This window comes from Pyrgilauda ruficollis, unplaced genomic scaffold, assembly GCF_017590135.1.
Source record: "Pyrgilauda ruficollis isolate IOZ18807 unplaced genomic scaffold, ASM1759013v1 scaffold24, whole genome shotgun sequence".
In the NCBI taxonomy this organism is placed as follows: Eukaryota; Metazoa; Chordata; class Aves; order Passeriformes; family Passeridae; genus Pyrgilauda; species Pyrgilauda ruficollis.
The window spans coordinates 7,356,843-7,376,788 of record NW_024523648.1 but is presented as its reverse complement, the minus strand read 5'-3'; the positions used below and the strand labels follow the sequence as shown (position 1 = coordinate 7,376,788).

General features: G+C 37.0%; 1 protein-coding gene across 4 annotated transcripts in view; it reads left to right on the top strand.

Moving 5' to 3' along the window:
• The window catches only part of HBS1L (HBS1 like translational GTPase), a 58,194-nt gene extending 40,495 nt beyond the window's left edge, over positions 1–17,699 (top strand). For all 4 annotated transcript variants that reach the window (XM_041469804.1, XM_041469805.1, XM_041469807.1 and 1 more), the window contains 13 exons: positions 557–813; positions 1,285–1,450; positions 2,408–2,525; positions 5,116–5,262; positions 5,900–5,974; positions 6,737–6,854; positions 7,065–7,133; positions 10,366–10,470; positions 12,471–12,561; positions 14,172–14,280; positions 14,899–14,999; positions 15,922–16,066; positions 17,033–17,699. In XM_041469804.1, coding sequence (XP_041325738.1) covers positions 557–813; positions 1,285–1,450; positions 2,408–2,525; positions 5,116–5,262; positions 5,900–5,974; positions 6,737–6,854; positions 7,065–7,133; positions 10,366–10,470; positions 12,471–12,561; positions 14,172–14,280; positions 14,899–14,999; positions 15,922–16,066; positions 17,033–17,044 — 1,513 coding nt within the window. In that variant the 3' untranslated portion in view covers positions 17,045–17,699. The remainder of the gene's footprint in view (positions 1–556; positions 814–1,284; positions 1,451–2,407; positions 2,526–5,115; positions 5,263–5,899; positions 5,975–6,736; positions 6,855–7,064; positions 7,134–10,365; positions 10,471–12,470; positions 12,562–14,171; positions 14,281–14,898; positions 15,000–15,921; positions 16,067–17,032) is intronic.
• Positions 17,700–19,946: the final 2,247 nt, after the last annotated feature.

The following is a 19,946-nucleotide window of genomic DNA, read 5'->3' as shown; positions in this document are numbered from 1 at the left end:
ATGAAACAATTTTTTTTCAATATTGATAAATCTTAACTCATCTGTTACAGTTCTGTATAAGCATTGCACTTTAAATTGCAGCTTACATGTGCTTAATATCAACTCTTTATGTTATATTGCTGTTCTCAGAATAAAACATTACTATGTTGAACTGTAGTAAGGGTACTGTACATGGAAACTGTTTCAGGATCTCTGCTTCGAAGTTGACTTGGGCTCCTAGTTCAGAGGAAACCTGCTCTGTGGTTGTTCTGCATAATTGTCCTTTCCCTTCCTGTTAAAGGAAGGGTCTATGGAAAGCTTGTTTATCCTTGTTTATCTGTTTCATGTATTTTACAAGATTTCATCTTATCTTGTTTTTGTAAGCAGTGCTGCTTTTCAGACAAGATGTTCAGAGCTGGTATCTGTGCAGTTTTTATCCAGTGCTTATCAGTTCCACCTTAATGGGCTTATCACATACTCTTTGGGGCTTACATGATAATGAATGGAAAACTCAATGTCTGTCCTCTATTTCTATGTCTTCTTTGCCATTTGCATTCTTTGTATTTTTTTTCCCTAGCGTGATTGCTGAGGAAAATGGCCACACTAATACACCTCAGAAAGGACTGTTACCTGAAGATGCCAGTGTAGCTTCTGGGGCACTTGAAGCTGTCTCAAAATCTACTCCTTCACCCCAAGTAGTACAGGTTTCAGAAGAGCAGAATATGGTGCCTACTCCATCAAAAAAGTCAAGCAAGGCAAAACCACAAATAGATGTGAAAGCAGAGTTGGAGAAGAGACAAGGAGGAAAGCAACTGCTGAATTTGGTGGTAATAGGTAATACTGTTAAATTACATTTCTGACAAACATAAAGTTTAAAAACTGTGTTGATTGAATCTGGAAGTGATACAGAAGCTAAGCTGTCTTCACTCCAGGGAAGAGGATCTCATAATGTTTGCAGTTGCTTCTGCATCTTTTGGAGGGAGTACATTGAGTGTCTTTGACTTGAACAGTGAGGTTGACTTAGAGTCCCTTTGAGCATACAGAACATGTTTGGTTTGGTTTCATTTTTGCAGCATGTTCTTTTTAGCATGAATTTGGAGATGCTTTGTGGCTGTTACAATATGCTAACTTGCTGTTACAATAACCTGTATTCCTGTGTCTCTGTGTCTCACAGGATTGTGAAGTTCTATGGATTACAGAAGCATTATCAGTGCATGTGGTGTTCATATGTTTAGAATATTTCTTGTGCTAGACCTAAATTACATAAATGAATAAAATTACTGTAATATTTATTTTCTTCCACAGGACATGTTGATGCAGGCAAAAGTACTTTAATGGGTCATTTGCTCTACCTTTTGGGAAATGTGAACAAAAGAACGATGCACAAATACGAACAGGAATCTAAAAAGGCTGGTAAAGCTTCATTTGCCTATGCATGGGTCTTGGATGAAACTGGTGAAGAAAGAGAAAGGTAGAAGTACATTTTGATGGGAGTTACCTTTTTTTCTGTGAAAGAACAGCATTTGTCAGAAAATATTAGTCTGATGAACTAAGCATTGAAATGTCAGTTCATCACATGTGACTTACATTACTTTTTAAATAAAATCTACAAATTAATTAAATTAGCAATATTTATATGCTTTATAAAAGGCCTTTATTAATTTGAACTATGAAATTTAAAATTGCATTATTACAATCAATTACAATAATCTGTAAATGTTTGGGATTTTTGGGGGCTTATTTTGTTGTTGGGACTTTTTGGTGATTGGAAGCAGCATACTAAAAGTATCTTCTACTACAAGATGTTTTGTCCCTTGAAAGTTCCTGTCTGTCTTGATTGTCTGTAAAGGGAGATGCAGATGGCTAACCCAGATACAGACATGTGCATGGTAGGTGTTTGCATTTGATGAGATGGATCCTATCCTGTGTGTCATGCAGAACATGTGGAGGGTAGCGAGATGTGGAACTGAGTCCAAGTGTGTTGTGATCCTTCCTTGGTAATCAGGAGCTCTGCCAGTGCGTCTTTGCAAATGTGTAACTGTATCTCTATAGTCTTATACCACCTATTTTTTTAAGCTCAGCTGTGTTTCTCTTAACTTTTTCTGAAGAACTAAATATCAAAAGTATAATTAGTAATGATTTAAATACACAGTTCAATTTTCATGTTTTCGCTGTGCTTGTTGGGACACAATCTAAGGGTGCATGGTAGTACCGGGAATTCTGGGTGTTTTTCTTCACAACTGGATTTACTAAAAGACAGCTCTAGAGGTTTGCTCTTCCAACATACAGGTATCCCTGTGGTGAAGGTGAAATCAGTGAAAGATATGAAGGGTATAATTTCATGGTTGTGTTTTTAATAGCTTACTTTATGTCTCTGTGAAGTTTTAAAGCAGTTTTAATAGTGCATTGCATGTATGTTTTATTTAAGGGGAGTGACAATGGATGTGGGTATGACCAAATTCGAGACACCAACTAAAGTAATTACACTGATGGATGCTCCAGGCCACAAGGACTTCATTCCAAATATGATCACAGGAGCTGCACAGGTAAAGATGGTCTAAAATGCTTTTTCCAATATCAGTATTATTTGTAGCTTCTTCTTAAATTGTTTTTTTTTTTTCTTTTTAAAGATAGAATGGAATCATTGATGGTGTTAACCTCTCTTTGCATTTTCTAAACTTAAAAAATAATGTGTTTGTTAAACATTAAAGGTAGTTACTTTTTTTTTTGATGCTAATGTTTGGGAGAAGGGTTTTATTATGCAAGTAATTTAATAGTAAGTTGCAGTTTGATAAAACCACACTTGGGCTTTGAAAGCTATTCAGATGTGATATATGGCTACTCAATGAGTAGTTCTGTGAAAGTCACATTGTAGGTTAAGATTTTAAGTGATTTTGAGCTTTAAAAAAAAGGATTTGTAGGTCAAGCAAAACACATTTTTCTGTTTTACAGTGTGTTTTGTAGGGGTTGAGAAAACAGATAACAAAGTTTATACAGAATACATTTATCTTGTCAAGAAGATATTTGCAGAGACTGCATGCCACTTGTTTTAGGAACAGTAGGTGAAGTCAGTTGCATTGGACACTACCCACTGAAATCAGTATGGCACTTACCAGCCTCCTATGGATTATTATTTGTGGAAATAATACCTCAGAGGTGGGGGCAAAAATAACATGGTTACATGATATAAAAGGAGTGTTTTGTTGGGGTTTTTTTTCACTTAAAGGCACTCTTTTTTAAAATAATATAATAGATTCTCCAGGGTAGAGATTTAATAATTTTTTCAAAAGCTAAGCTGTGTATAGGTTTTTGCTTTGTCTGTGTCATAACTGTCTGAAATATGGGTTATATCTGAAGATCTTTGTTAAGTACTTGGATGAGTACTGCTAGTATGATCTTAGATAGAGAACTGCACTGTAGGAAGATTGGTTTGTCCTAAGTTCTGCCTTAGCTCTGAAGCAGAGCCTGGGTGAGAATTCAGACCTTGTGACCCTTGTGGTTAGCCTGCAGAGTAGTCAGAAGTTTGCAAATTATGGTATAGTGCTTATACAGCCATCTATATGGCAGAATATGTGTTGTAGCAATTTTATGAGTTTTAAAATTAGAAGTGAATCTTTGGTTTCAGAGCAGTGGAAAATATTTACTCAGATGTGCTATTTTTTTACAATTGTTGTTTAAGTAGTTTTTTTGCTTTTGAGGGAAAAGCAATACATGCAGAAGTATTAAGAGAAGAGTTGCAGATCCCCCAGCAATTGTGTCAGTCCAGCCGAAGGCAAGGCTGACTGAACAAAGCTTGGTATCTCTGTGTTCCAGCTCTCAGGGTGATGAGGGACTGGTCTGTTCTGGAGCCTGTTAAGGAATCACTGAAACTTGGCAACTTTCTGTTGCCTGTTAGAGCAGGCTCAGTGCTGAAGCAATGGCTGGAAATGGCTTTAGTGTCTTTTTATTGTGGAGAATGCTGTTAGGAGGTGAACCACCAGCTGCTCTTACGCAAAATGCAAATCAGCCTTATCAAGGCCAGCATCTGGCCTTTGATACACATTCAATAAGTCCTTGAGGTACTGTTTTTATAATTTAGAAAATGCAGAATGTCTTCTTTTTTTTTTTTTTGAAGAAGTTCAGTGCAATGCACTTCTGAGGCTGGGAGCTCTGAGGAAATTCATCAGTTATCTTTTTCCTGTTCTCACACTCCTGCTGTCTCTGAGCTCTGGGGATTTCATGCCTAAGATGAGGCCAGGGTAGTTCAGAATCAGGACTCTCTTCCTTTTCCTGGAATTCTGAAGCATAAGCATTTAAGGAAAAAGTACCACTTTTTCTTCTCTCTTTCCATTATGTCCATCTCCTCAGTCCTCTGAAATTGTCTTACGCCTGCCTGTTGACACCAGTACTTTGTTCACATCTGTTGCCATCACTTAGTACATGATGATGACCTAACTGGCAATTACTTACCAAAGCAGGAAAAGTACAAGAAATATTAGCAGCATTTAAGGCTAACAGCAAGATCTGTGTCTTTCCTAGTGCTTACATGCTGACTTTTGTGCAGTGCTATAGACTGTTTGCTCTTAATGCTTTGGCAGATGATTTGACTAGCTGATAAATAGGCTACTTTGTCTTCCGTCACTTTGTGATTTTGGCATGCTCCAGTGTGTTGAGTGGACTGTGAAGCATTCACATCCAGCGTACAGTACAACTGGTTGTCCCAGTTGTAGTGTGGTGATTTGTTTGTAGTTTTTGCAGCTTCTCACTAAGAGGGCAGTGTACAGACTATGGCAGAGAGAACTGGACATTGTGCTCATACATTGTGTTCTAAAGCTTCTGAGCATAGGCTGCTTTTGTTTAGATCTGTGCAGCATCTGCAGTGGGTAGATTGAAGGGGACAGGTTCCCCAAACCAGCTGTGAGTCCTGTGTTTAACCAGGAGGTGCTGGTTTGTGACGTAAGATGACATAGTGCCATAGTATCTCACCAAAGTGGGTATGATACAGATGGGACTGAGCAGTTTCGATTGCATTTGGAGCACATCAGGATTCCTTTTGTGTGAAGTACATTTTGTGTGAAATGTTACTGATTGAGGTATTTACCCAGATTATTTCCACCTCTTAACCACTTTTCTTGTTTGTTTTTCTTTATAATGTAGGCTGATGTGGCAATTTTGGTTGTGGATGCCAGCAGAGGAGAGTTTGAGGCAGGGTTTGAGACGGGTGGACAAACTCGAGAACACGGATTATTAGTGCGCTCTCTTGGAGTGACACAGTTGGCTGTTGCTGTCAATAAAATGGACCAGGTACACGTTTAGTTTCTTCATTTAAGTGAGGGGCATCTGTCTGGATTTGTAGATATTAAGTTTAAGGATCAGTATTGTGTAACTTATAATAAAGCGTTGTTTCTTTGCTTTCCAGCTCTGTTCTTTATGTTTAGACTTTATGATGCCATTCTTTTTATTTATGGGTGTATTTTCAAAATACACCCATAATACAGAAGGTTAATTTTGGTACTAAAATGAGCAGGGGTCCCTTTTGTACTTGTGGAAGTCTCACATAATAGTTGATCTCAGTGGAATCTGTAAGATCATCTTGGTGGTCATTTAGGTCAAGACCTCAATAGTTTTATTTAAATGTGCAAAGTGTGTTAAAGATTACTATTTATGTCTTAAGTTACTACTGTAGTGAATATATCTTACTGAATCTGAATTTTGTGTAAACTTAAAAAAAAGTTACTGTTGAAATTAAAAGGGCTTGTTGCGATCAGTAATTGCTAATGTGTATGCTTTTATATATTCAAGTATGAATGCACCTGGAAATCTCATGTTTATAAACACACATCTGTTTCTACTACAGAATTGATGACATGCAGCTGTATGTTCAAGTCATGGTTAAAATCTATAATTTTATTATCATATCATAATCTGTGTTTTATTTTAGGTCAGTTGGCAACAGGAAAGATTTCAGGAAATTACAAGTAAGCTTGGCCAATTTCTTAAGCAAGCTGGCTTTAAGGTAATATATTTGTGAGGCCTTTGTTGCTTTGTTCAAGCATTTGGGTGGGAAGAGCTTTTCCTAGAGTCAGGTTATTTTGTGTCACTTTCCTGCTGCTGCTACATGCACATAATGTAGCAGATGCCTTTTCTTCCTGGTAGGGTGATTTTGAGTCCTGCGTAAGGGTAGTCAGCTCTTTAATGCTCTTTGTGTCATCATCTTTGTTTAGGTCTGTTGAATCTTTGGGGTACTCAGATCACTTGTAGTTTCTTGGGATTTTTGTCTACAGAGCAGAAGAGACCAAGAATTGTCTATCTTAACATTCAGGATTTCATGAATCACAGTAGAGAGTTTTATACTGGAGCAGGTATCAGTTTGGATTATGAGCTCATGAGAACCCTCGTCTCATGTTTTCTGAGTTCCAACTACTATTCATTTGGACTGGCTGTGGTCTTCCTGCAATCCCTTTGCATAAAGCAGCAATTCAAACCCAAGTTTTCCTGTCAAACCTGGAGGAGTTTATTACCTGAACTCAGTTTCTAGTTGTCAGCATTGATACCATCATATTTAATTACCTCCAACTCTTTGTTGGAGCAGAGTGATCGGGCAAGAGTTAACTACAAAGGAAATGGATCCACTGAGTAACCTGCTTTCTCCAGGGGAAATAGGAAGGTGATAACTATTCTTTAAACGTTTAGATGCATAACGTTGAAAAAATGCACCTCTAACTTCTGCTAGGAGATTCTGTTGTTAATGTATGCTTCTGTTTGTTTTCTTTATTAGGAATCAGATGTGGCTTATATCCCAACAAGTGGCCTTGGTGGTGAAAATCTAGTCACAAGGGGTCAGTCAAGTGACCTCACCCAATGGTATAAAGGAAAGTGTTTGTTGGAGCAAATTGGTAAGTGCAATTTTCCTCATTTAAAATAATACCTCTTAGTCCTGTGTGTGTTAAAACTTCTATTTTGGGGAAAACATGAGACAAAGTCAATGAATGCAACATAAATTAATTTCTCTTAATGCAACATAAATTAATTTCTCTTAACAGAGAAGTTGCTGAGATAGCTATTACATACAGACATTCTAAAAGATCTTATCAATTTATTTGCAGATTCTTTCAAGCCACCACAGAGATCAGTGGATAAACCATTTAGACTGTGTGTTGCTGATGTTTTCAAAGGTTGGTTGTTTTTATAATGTTCTTACCATCATTTCACTGATATTTAACACAAGTGTTAAAAAATGCTGTCAAAGTAAGAATTAAAGTTGGAGCTTCATGTGTACTCCTAGACCAGAATAGGAGTATTTTGTGTTCTATTCCTTGCCAAATTTTAAATAGTACTGCTGAAGGTGAAACACCCTTCAGAAAAGAAATTAAGGAAGCTAATCTGCATGACCAATTATTTGTCTGTGTAATGAGTTCATGGTTCTGTGGGACAGAATGTGGGACTTTCCCAAACTGGTTCTGCTGGACTAAATCAATATTTCTCAAACTTTTTATGAGTGTGGCTTTGGGCTCTTTTGCTTTCCAGTCCTAGATTTTAAACAAGTTTGTCAAGTTCCTTTTCTGTTCATTGTTGTAGTTGTGAATAATGATATGTTTTTTAATTTTTGTGTAAAAATTTGGGCAGGTGAGGTGGAAGAAGGTGGTGGTGGTGAGACTTACAACCAGCCAAGGATTTAAGTCAGTGAGCTATTCCCTAGCATTAATAAAGATAGGAACAGCAAGAACTATAACCAGTTCTTACTTTGATTGTCTGGTGGAAATAGAGTGCCTTGAGCCTGTAAGATTTTCATAGTAAACTTGATTTTTTTTTCCATTTAGTTATTTACAATTGCAGGTAACTTAGAAGAAATAAGGCTTCTAGACTCAGCCCATTTGAAACATTGTGTAGGTCCCTTGAGAAATGTTGCAAACCAAATGACAGCATGATTTGAACTGTTGTAAATATTTGTAATCAAATATTATTATTGAAATTAATATTTTTAAGAAATTTTGCTTTCTATTTAGGATGTTTATAGGGGAAGTACAAAAAAATCAGATCGAAATACTGATTGTAAGTAGTATAAACCTGAAAATACCAGGTTTGTGCAATTTTCATGTGGGCCTTAGAGAAAACACTAGGTATTGTGTATGCCCTTAGTTAGCTGATTTAACTGAAGCCATAATGCTAAATATTGAAGAGTTGCATGGAAAATTACCCTAGTGTGATATCACTGGTTTTGTCATCTATGCCATCTCTGTGTTTATTTTTCCCTCTTTAATTTCATGAGCTGTGGGAAAGTGTGTTGGGATTCTTGATTGAGATCTTTCAAAATTATATATCACAGCTTTTCAGCTGCAATAATCATTTTTGGGTTGAGAAAATTTCACAAAATGAACAATTTTGACTACATTTATTTTGCTAAAGTATGCAAAAAAAATAATGACTTTGGAAGGGGCACAATTTACATATAGAGGGTTTATCACTAAATGTGGTCTTTTAGGTGGTTTTTTAGGCTATTTTTTCTTATGTTATAATCTCAAAACTTAATCAACTTTGATGCCACCAGAGGAAGTAGCTGCAGATACAAGTACATGAAGCAACAGTTGTTCTCAGCTCTGTTCCAGTACCTGTGCATGCTCAGGAGGAGCTGTCCATAGAAGTGTGTAAAAAGTGAGAGTGCTGAGTGTACTCCCACATAGTTTGGAAAACCCCTTTCTCTATTAAGGTTGCTCAGAGCCAGCTGCCTCAGCCACCTTTTAGCTGTTATCCTCCACAGTCCTAATATTCATTCTCTCCAGGCTAACTGTCTCTTGATCTGAGATGTCCCTGTAAATCGCTTCGCTGCTGCATCAGTCCCCACTTACCATATTACAATTCTGTCTAGGGTGTGAGTGGTCTGACCCTAAAATGCCTTGTCCACCAACCAAATCCTGAGTACAAAGGGCATGTTCTGGAAGAACCCAAATACCATGATGCACAGAAACTGGGCCATTTTTTATGCCCTGATTCTATCCCCCACAGTCCATTTTGCACTTGCACTGATTTCAGAGGAATCTGAAAGAACTGAAGGAACTTGACACTTTTCAGGAAGCAATCAGCATAGGAGTTGGTGAAGCTTCAAAGACCACATTGGTTTACCAAGCCAAACCTGGTGATGATGTGAACAAAAGATAAATGGTTTTCAGTTGTGCTTGGAAGTGGCTGAGAACCTGGAATCAGATCATGTTTCTGGTTGCCACACGTGCTTGCAAGGCCAGCTGCAGGTTGTTTTGTGTACCATATTGAGGTGGTGTCTGTAACGTGACTTGAGTATTCTTTTTCTAGCCAGTATCAGCTTTGACAGTTTTCTGTTTGACATCTGATGTCATCTGTTAATTGTCTGTGTTTCGTCTAATTTGCTGGAATGAATAGAGGAAAACTAGCATGCAGGCATACTGGTAATATTTTTCCAGATAGAAAGATGGAAGCTGTCACTACACAGAAGCATTTATCAGTATCTGTGGTAAATGCAAAGAGCAAGTCAGTAGTAAGTGACCTCAAGATTGGAGATCTATTTGTTCTTTTAAATTCAGCTCTAAGTTCAGCTTTTAATTTAATGTGAGACACAAAATACTAAGATGCTTGCTTGTATTGCTGAATTCTGATGTTCAGCAAAAGATTATTTGTTGTTTGGATACTGAAAATGTCATTGTAGAATCAGTTCAGAGAGTTGTTTTTAAACACACCTGCAAACACATGCTAAGAAGATGAGGCATTTGTTAAGGTGTATGTGCATAAATATCCATGTGTAGCATATCTTTGGAAAGTAACTGGCATATCATTCAAATGATGAACAGGCTCTTAGGACATTGAAGATGAAAATTTTGCAGATCTTTTATTCAGAAATACTTAATCGTCTCCAGTTATAATAGTTTCTCATATTAAGTAGTACTGAATCATTCTTTCACTTTTCCAGGAGTAAAAGTAATATGTAGACAGAGTATGTAGGATTCTGACTCAGTTAAAGAGTAAATGGCATAGGAATTTGCACCTGTATGCATGAGAATTATTATGAGAGTGTGTCATATTCCTTTTATCTGTAATTATAGTGAGAAAGTGCTGAATTAAATAATATTGCTAGAAATTAAGGGGCTTAGTCTAATACTGAAAAAGCTAAAAAATATTTCTTTATGTACCTACATTTGTTTAAAGAAGAATATTTCTTCCTTAGTTCTGAAAAACATAAGATCTAGAGGTTTTGAATTTAATGTTTCATTTTCATTATGATGCACAGCTGGCTAACTTGCAAGTACTGAACACTGCTGAGAAGGGGAAAAAATCTTCACTATATTAAAAACTTGTCTGTGCATTGGTGAAGGACTAACTTCTGATAGGAAACTGACTGTATTATGAAGTTTTTTGAAATTGTTGCTGTGTTTATTACAGACCAAGGTTCAGGATTTTGTGTGACTGGTAAAATAGAAGCAGGCTATATTCAGGTTGGAGAACGACTTCTGGCAATGCCTCCCAATGAAACTTGCACTGCAAAAGGTACAGTCTTCAGAAGCGTGTTTACTTTCAGGTCAATAGTGGGCTAGAAACAGTTACTGAAATGGTAACAGACTGTCAAACTGATACTAACTGTCAAACATAAATTGTGAAAGCATAAAACGAATTTCTTTAGATGTGACTGTGTCTGTATAAATATGTCTGTGAAGAGTATGTGAAATCTTGCATGCTTTTTTTTTAGATAATCCAAATGTTATAGCCTTGTGGCTTTTGACATGGCTTTATGAAGAGCCTGTAAAAGTATCTGAATTCCAGCAATGTCTATAAAGATATTCAGTACAGGAATCATTAGTGTTCAGCTTTACTGTGGAGTGTTTCTGCTTTTAGGAAGTGTGAGGGTGTTGAACAACCTTTAGAAATTAATCTTATGAATTGGTTGTGAAAAAGCTTGAGAATAAAGTCATTGTTCCTGTTTGATGTTGTAAGATTTGTCACTGATCCTTTCATAGTATCAAACTTTCAGGATATAGTTGTCTTGAACAGCTAGGAAGTAGAAGAAAATTGGATTTAAATTTCAATGTATTTGATTTCTGGAAAGAAATAGCTAGACATTAAGTGCTTAGCTGTTTCCTGATTAAGCTTGCTTTCTTGGTACTGCTGAGTTGGTTTTGCTTCATATGCAAATAGAAAGATAAAATTATGATTTTCCTACATTGGCCAGTGAATAAAAAATTGAGTCCTTGAGATATGAGTAGGTTTTTTTATCTAAGTATTTAGCCTGAATACATCAATGTGTTGGTTTGGTTGTCTGTTCTGTTCCAAACCCGGCTTGTTTGGTGCTAATTTGGGAAGCTCTTCAGTCTATCAACACACACAGTTCTATGCACATTATTCACATTCACAGGAATGTTACAATAATGTGGATGAATTTGGGTAGCAGACCACTGTAGTCGCTCCTCTGTGTGGGGAGTGGAAGAAGTACCATGGAAACAGATGTATTTTGTCTGAGAATCTCCTGCAGCACGATTTTATGTTTTTTCTTTTGTATTGCCTCTCCTATGACTGAAATGCAAATGAATGTTGGGCATATAATTTCATTAAGCATTTACTATTAATATTCAATGTAAAGAAGTCATAATTTAATTTAGCATACAGTATTTACTTTAGGCAGTGTGCACATTAGGATTCAAGTTGTTATTTCAAGAGGCTGAATTTCTTTCATTCTGTGATGATGACAGATATATCAATAATTATCAGCACTGTTTAAAAATGGTGCTTAACACAATTATAGTCGAATCATGCTTTCTGGCATGTTTTTGGCAAGTGGTTTTGGGAACAAATCTGCAAGTCACGAGGTACAATCTACAGCAAAATAGAACTAGAGCCTATAAATATATGCAGTATTTCTAAAAAACCAGTTTTCTTCTTTCTCTCTTGGTGTCCACCAGAAACCTCAGGATGTTCAATCAGAGCTAATTAGTCTTGCCCTCACCCATCAGGCAGGTTGTCTTTTAAAGAAATTAAAATATATAAAAATCAGAATTAAATTGCTTGTAAAGGTGCTTTCTAATAGACATGATGTTGCGAACGGAAGGCTTCAGTTACGCTTTTTTATGAAAGAGTCAGCAAACCCACTCAAGGTAAATGAAAGTTGACACAGTACCATTAAAGTACATGAAAGATGCGGTCTAGGGTGTGCGTGTGCCTCAAAGGATGGGTGGGGCAGATATGGAGATATTAGTACTGCAGCATTTTCAGGATTGCGTCATCTGTGCTGGTGGCAAGGGCCAGGTCCCCTCCTCTGGCTCGAATAAGGCCATGTTATGGTGCAGGGTGCGGTGAGAGAGAATAGTGAATCCTCACCAAGGGGAAAGAAAGGCTTCCTCAGTCTTCTCAGTTAAAAAGCTTTTACTCTCAACCCATTCATAGTGAAAATTGATGAGTAATGGTTGATGAAGCACAAATGGCCCAAACAGAGCTGTTTGTTTGTAGCTCAGAACCTAGGTACTTCACTGTGAGGTTCTGTTCTTACTCATTTCCAGGAATCACACTGCACGATGAACCAGTTGATTGGGCTGCAGCAGGAGATCACGTTAGTCTCACTTTGACCGGCATGGATATCATCAAAATCAAGTGAGCAAAACTGGGTTTCAGTCTAAGTAACGGTTTGTTTTTAATGAAAAGCTGTATAACTATTACACTGGGCTATATTACAGTGGTTTACTTGAAGAATGATGTGGCTACCAGGATATTTAAAACCAAAGTGATGCATATCACCTGGCTTGCATGTACAAACGTTGGAAACATCTGCTGCATGTGCAACGGCAGCCTCAGAAGAATACTGTCAGTTTTCCTTTGCCCTAGTGCTGACACCAGTAACCTTCCAAGCCCTTTTCTTTTAGACTACCCCTTGGACATTTTAATTGCCAAATAAATGCAACCTATGTTGCTAAATAAACCAGAAAATTTTTAAAGAACTTCTCAAATTATCAATCATTCTAACAGGACACGTGCAAACTGTCATTTTGTACTAATAAGTAAATCTGTACAAGTGGAATTGATGGAACCTGTTTATTCAACACATTTAGCTACTTGTAAGATTTATTTTCCTAAATGTTTTGCTAAGGGGTGGTGTAATACTGACATGCAGCAAATCTCTTTGTGTCTTCTCCAGTCTGTAGGATTCATGCTGAGCATTAGCCTCAAGCTTTTAAGTGTAAGTTGTTGTTTAGGCCACATAACTGGATCCACAATTTGTTCACCTTTTTTACATTTCAGTTGGACTTCAGACAGCAAACTTTCAAGCTACTCTTGGAAAATTTCCTTGCATTGATAGTTTTTCAAATCTATGCTCTGATTTAAGGGAAAAGTACAGGTATTCTGTGTTGCCATTTCAGAGTGGGGTGGCATTCTCAGTGGTGAAAGGTTGAGGGAAGTCTTGTTCTAGTTGTTGAATGAAGTCTTGAGTCAGTTTGTTACATTGATGTCTTCATCTTTTGGAGATAGGGTTGTCAAAAAAAGCTATGAATTTTCAAGTCCCCTTGATATTGGTCAAATTTGATGTATATGTTTAATCATGCTGTTTTTATCTCTTCCGTCATGTTTTCCTGTGTGGGATTAATTTTCCTTTCATTTCAGATGGCTAAAACTAGCCCCTGTGAAAAAGCTGTGTCTAGCCTACTTACCAACTTGTAACAAGCAGCAGCTTTCTTGTGACTCCAAGTAGAATGTTTTGGAAATGAGAGTTGCTGAAAGCTCAGGTTTTGAGTCCTGATCCTGATGTTCCCTTATTATCCTGAAAATATTTGGGCCACAGGCAGCAGTACCGCAATTTTGGGCACCCTGCAGTATCTTATGCTGTTGAACGGAAACCCTGAATCTCTGAATGAAAGTCTAATTTTTAAAAATATCTACGCACAGGAAACAATGACATTTTCAGAAACTGATTAGCAATGGAGGTAATTGTTCACTGAACTAGACAGAGCCCTTCATGCATACACACAAAACAAGGTAGACATTGTCTAGGAACACATTTTGTTACAGGCTTCAATAAAGTGTTCCTGGAGATCCACACACCTACACTGCCCCGCCACCCTGCTTATATTAAAGTAGTGCTTCTCCTTTGCTTGTCTTAATCACTGCACTGGAAAAGGATACTTATTGAAAACTTTGATGTCAAGAGATTTTGATTTTTTTTTTTTGGTTTTTGTTTTTGTTTTTTTTTTTTTTTCCCTCTCTTCTAGTGTGGGCTGTGTATTTTGTGATCCCAAGGAACCCATTAAAGTTTGCACTCGGTTCAGAGCTCGGATTCTCATCTTTAATATTGAGATTCCAATCACTAAAGGATTTCCTGTAAGTCTCCATGAAAACTGTGTTCTTGGCAGGCTGCTCAGGGCTTTTCCTCTCTGTGTTTGACCTCCTGAATATGAGACACAGTCAGAATCCAGAAATGGTTCTGTCTCTCCAGAGGAAACAGGTTATTCTGTAATTTGAAGTGGATAGAAGGGGCTACTGTGCCTGTTTATGCATATTCTTACTGGCTTTTAGTACATAGCTGAGCCATTTCAGAGAATGTGAGTTCCACCACAGCTAGACTTTAGAAGCTTACGTCTTGTGGAGATATAGTGATGCACTTAAGTGTAAGATACCTTTTAAGATACTTTTTAAAATAAATAAAATATCAATTCATGCTACAGAATGGCATTGAGGTGGCAAAAGCCAAACACTAAAGGATGAAAAATGTATTTATGATGACATAAAATATGGCCTTTGTGTCATATCGATTGTGATCACAAAGTTTAGGAACTAGGAACAGTTACTGGGTGTGAGGCACACACTCCTGTGAGAGAAGTTTTATAAGTATGTTAAAAAAAAAAAAAGAGTCTTAAAGCAAGTTGCTGTTTTCAGCTATTAACACGTAGGATTTCTGATTATTGTAGAATGTTTAATAACTGCAAAAAATATTTTCAGGTGCTTTTACACTATCAAACAGTAAGTGAACCTGCTACTATTACAAGGCTGTTGAGTGTCCTGCACAAAAGTACTGGTGAAGTGATAAAGAAAAAACCTAAGTAAGTGTTATGAATAGTTAATTATTACTCAAGAAATGGGTTGATGTTTAATACACAGTATATCAAACAGGTTCTACTATGAATCAATTGTATGTTATAAGAATACGCTTTTATTGTTTTAGTTGGTTTCATGTTTGGATTTCAATGTGCTTTGCAAACTGAAAAACCTCCTGCCCTCTTGATAACTGCAGAGCACCTGAGAAGTACAGTGATTTAGACCTAAGGTCACTTGCATAATTGGGAATGGATCCTAGATCAGCAGTGCCTAAATTAAAGGATTTTTTTCTCTCTCTCTCTCTCTCTCTCTCTTTTTTTTTTTTTTAAACAGTATTTCTTCTTTTACTGTTAAAGCATGGGATCCTTATATAATTCTGGAGATTTCTAACTGCCTAAAACACATTTAACTAGACAATGTGTCAGTGCAAAAGAAATTTAGGGTATCTTCCCATACAATTACAGTAACTGTGCTCTAGTTATTTAAAATAATATTTTAAAATTAATATAGAAATGCAATTTAAGACATACAACATTTTCAGAATAATCTTTTTCCAGAAATTTCATGGCTGAAACTTGCAGAGTTCTGCAAAGTAATGAATGGGCTCTTTAGCTGTGGGGTTGAAATAAGAATTGATTTCCACTTGACATGAAAAAAACAGATGCTAATGAGATAATTAGCTTCAAAACAATTTGTTAAATGCTGTGGTGAGTGCCAAAAAGTTTTTGAAGAAAACTTAGATGCCTTATTAAAATGTATACTCCAGGCAAATGAGTTTTCAGTCTCATGGCTTGGGTTATACCTGAAATCAAGTTTGATAGTTGTACTCTGGCCTTTCTAAAATCATTTTTCCATTTATTCAGTGTTCTTTTCTTTATTGATCCATGCATACATTTCTAATAGAGTTTTCTGCTTTTTTACCTGCAGGTTCTTGGCTAAAGGCCAGAATGCTCTAATAGAACTACAAACTCAAAGACCTGTTGCTCTAGAGTTGTACAAAGATTTTAAAGAGCTGGGGAGGTTTATGTTACGCTACAGTGGTTCCACTATTGCTGCAGGAGTTGTTACAGAGGTATGGCATTTTTGTAATAGACTTTCTGTACTGCAGAGGAATGATGCTATGGTTAAGACCTGTTTTACACCCTCTAGCTCGAAGAGTGAATTTTTCCTGCCAAAAAAGAGACGGTGCTTCAGCAAGATGTGAGAAAAACCTGTCATGATTCTGTCTCATTTATTAGGAGTAAAAATTACTGTGTTTAGAATTTCCCCTCTTTCCCCTTGAGTTGAAATACGTCAGTGTTTTTGAAATCTGTCTGCATGAATATTCTGGAAGCAGTTTGTAAATAAGAAGTGTTGGCCATTTTAACTTTGTCTAGGTTGGGTCCAACTTTTTTTTCTGTTAAAATTAAAGAAAATTATACATTTTATTCTTACTGATGCCAAAAAACACTTCCTGATTCTGCGGAGAGGAAGCAAAGACTGTAGGGCTAAACATAAATGTTTTATCTTCTACTAGAAGCAAAAAATGTGAATGTCCCTCTAGCTGTCCCTTTAAAAAAATCTTGTGCATTAACCAAGTTCTGGTGCTGAGAACTTAAGCCTGAGTCATTTAATGTCAAAACTTAGAATTAGAGCATGAGCTTTTCTGGTTTCTCCATGTATGCGTAGGAATGATGTGCTAGGTCAGTCAGAGCTCTTACGGGTGTAGAATGCTCCTAAAAATCTGTCTGGTCTTAAATAAGTTCCAGAAATAGGATGGATTGAACCCATTTTTCATTAAATTTGAGGTGAGTGGGATTCTATTTAGATCTGCAATGTTTAGAGCTAGACTAATGTTTGTAGAATTGGGACTAAGTAACATCTTCGATATGTTATTTGGGAATTGCTATTTTAGTACTTGTCTTCTTGTTCTGAGAATTTAAGTGGAAAAAGGATTGTTTTTTCCACAACTATGTAATACTGAAAAACACTGAGATCATTTTACACTTAGTACTTAATTTTTCACCATAGGGTTTTTTCCGTTTGCTTACATTTTTAGATTAAGGAATGACAGTGGTGACAGAATTTCCACCGTCCAAGCAAAACTCAATCAGATATCCAAACTTCTGAGTAAGAATCCAGTTATTTCAGTTGAAGGAACAAGTGCAATTAACTGGGGAGAAGATGATGGTGACAAAAGTCGAATTGTGTGAGACATCTGGGGATCCCTTCATCAGTCTCTCCTGCTGCAGAAGAAGATGCCAACTGACAAGGAACTGCAAGTGTTGCACTTCTTGATCTCAAGAATCTCATGAGTTTCTCCATGTAGAACTTAGCTCTTAAAGAAGTTGATGGAAAAATATTAGAAAGCTGAATTAGAGAAAAAGATGATGAATTATCATGAAACAAACTTCTTACTTCCAGACATAAATTGTTTACATATTTCTTTGATTGCTTTTTTGCTGCACATTAATTCAGTAAAGTAACTTTATTGGTCTAAAATATTTTTGGGTTTGAGTTGAATGCATATTCAGGGGAAAAAAACCAACCTATTTACCTTGTTTTCAAGAGAATGGCATGTAGTATTATCATGGGATTGCTTTCCCTGTCCCAAAATTTATTTAAGAAAAAAGAGATTTTCTTTTGCTGTGTAGTGGAAGCTGTGCCAACTTTGGCTAATTTTATTTTTTAAACAGTGAGAATAATAAAATAAATTTGTCTGAGCATTTTTGTCTCCCTCATCTTTTGTTATTTAAACACTCCTAAATTGTGTTAAATCATTCTTTACTTACCATAACTGAGAAGTTTCAGAGTAAACTTATGAGTTAAAATGCGAAACTGGCATCCAATTTGGCTTTCTGAAGAAATAATTTCAGTTTTTCTCATGTTACTCAGGGTAGCCACTGTGCATACACGTCTCTCTCATCCAGACTTAGTGCTCTTTTGAACAAAGGCTGACAGTTTAATCTTGTGGTGTCTGCTAAAGCCAAATTGTGCTGACTTATACCTGTAACTCCTTCCTGCTTTTCAGTAATGGGGCTGATGAAACCTTCCAGCTGAAAGGAGGGTCATTCTGCCACCTCCAGCTCAGGACAGACACACTTTACTACAACTTGGAAGTTATGTTGGTAGGAATTTTGAGAGGACCTTGGTAGGTATTTCAGGACCTGTATGTGAGTGCAGAGTGGAGACAGTTCACCTTTGCCCAGAGTTAGTAGTGGGAGGCAGGAACTGAAGCACTCACTCCAAAGCATTGGTCTATGGGGTTAACTGAAGTAAAGCTGTGTCCAGAGTAGTGAAGAACACTAAAATGCTGTAGTTGTTATTTAGTTCACAGTCCTGTATGGTCTGTGAACCTTATACTACTCTTCTCACATGATTTTTTTTTGGTAGATAACTTCTTTTGTACTTAGGTGCTTTAGCCCCAATTCAGCAGCTACCTGCACTTGACCACATTGAATTGTACTGTTGACTGCATGGATATTTGTAGAAGTATCAGCAATGCTTTATGTGGAAATAACCTTTGTAAAAGCTTATGAATCTGAAATACCTGAACACTGTTACTGCCAAGTTTATGAATTAACACTATTTGTTATGTCTTTTTATAGCCCAAAAATTGCACTTAAATATTTACCAGTTTCAACATGCCATTGTGAAGGTTTAGGTGCCCGTGTTGGGTTCCAGAGACTTGTACTGCCAAGCTCTTGCATTGAACTGGTTCCACTTGAGCTTGCCTTCAAGCTTTAAAAATGTTTAGGTTGCCCTTAAGTCAGGGGGCAGTTACAGTCTTCGGTTCTAAGACTTGCGCATAAATTCCTTACTGTTTATGGACAAGGAAGTGTAATACAGGATGAACCTCTGATAACTCTTCTTACACATGTTTGCATTAAATTTTGAGGCTCACTTTTCTGTGATGACTGAAAAGCTACTGCATGCTAGCTTTCCCAGTTTGCAGCTTGGGAGAAGCAGAGGTATTACATAATCCAGTTTCAATGTGACTGCACTGCCTTTCAGCATGGATTTGAACTCTGCCCAGAGGTGCCACTTGGTTGAAGCATGAATGATCTGTTGTGCAATAGAAGCATATCACCTTTCTTCAATCAAAATATGATTGCATGTTGATCCACGTGAAACTTGATAGCTTGCCAGTTGTCTAGGATGCAAAACCTTCCTAAACTCCTGTATGAGATATTCACAATCTCCTGGTTAGAACATACTGCTCTCTGGGTGTAGTGTTTTGAATGTCTCTGGAGAACAAGGAGGTGGCATGCAATCTTAAAGCGATTTGATAATCCTCAGCATTGTCTTGGGGAAAATGTCTTTTACACAGCTCTTACTGGGCAGTTTAGGTTCTCGGGAAGCTAATTTTAAAAAATGGAAAAACTAATTATATGGAACAGGCTTCTCTGTAGTAAGGCAGCTTCCACTGGAATATCTATGGAAGGGAAAGCATGACAGCCAGTCTTGCTTTTTTTTGGGAGAAAAAACTGATGAATTTCTGACAACATATAAGAGTGTACCAGGTAGGATGGTGCTTCTCAACTATTTGAATTGAGGGGTCACTCAGCTGTTTGTATTTGATGTTTGGTGATATTGGTGGAAAAGAGTTTCTTATTGCTTAAAATTTTTTGGTTTGATAGGTGCATTGGTTTTGGGGATACAAGGAAAAGTATTGATAGAACAGTGAACATGAGCTGCAGATGTGCTGGTCTTGTGTCTTTTGTCTGCTGACACTTAGAAGCAGGTTCCTGGCCAGATGTTTGAGTGTTGAATTATTTTGTTTAGTTGTTGCAAAATGTCTTCAAACTGTAATTTCAAAAACTGTTACAGGTAGAAATTCGTCTGTTAAACCATTCTTTTTCTCTCTTTTTTTCAGTCTTTCATTTCCTACAGACAGAGAAAAACTGGTTTCCAGCAGCTGTCCTGTTCTTCCCTCCTTGCTTCAACTCCTAGAAAAGAACCAAGGGTCACAG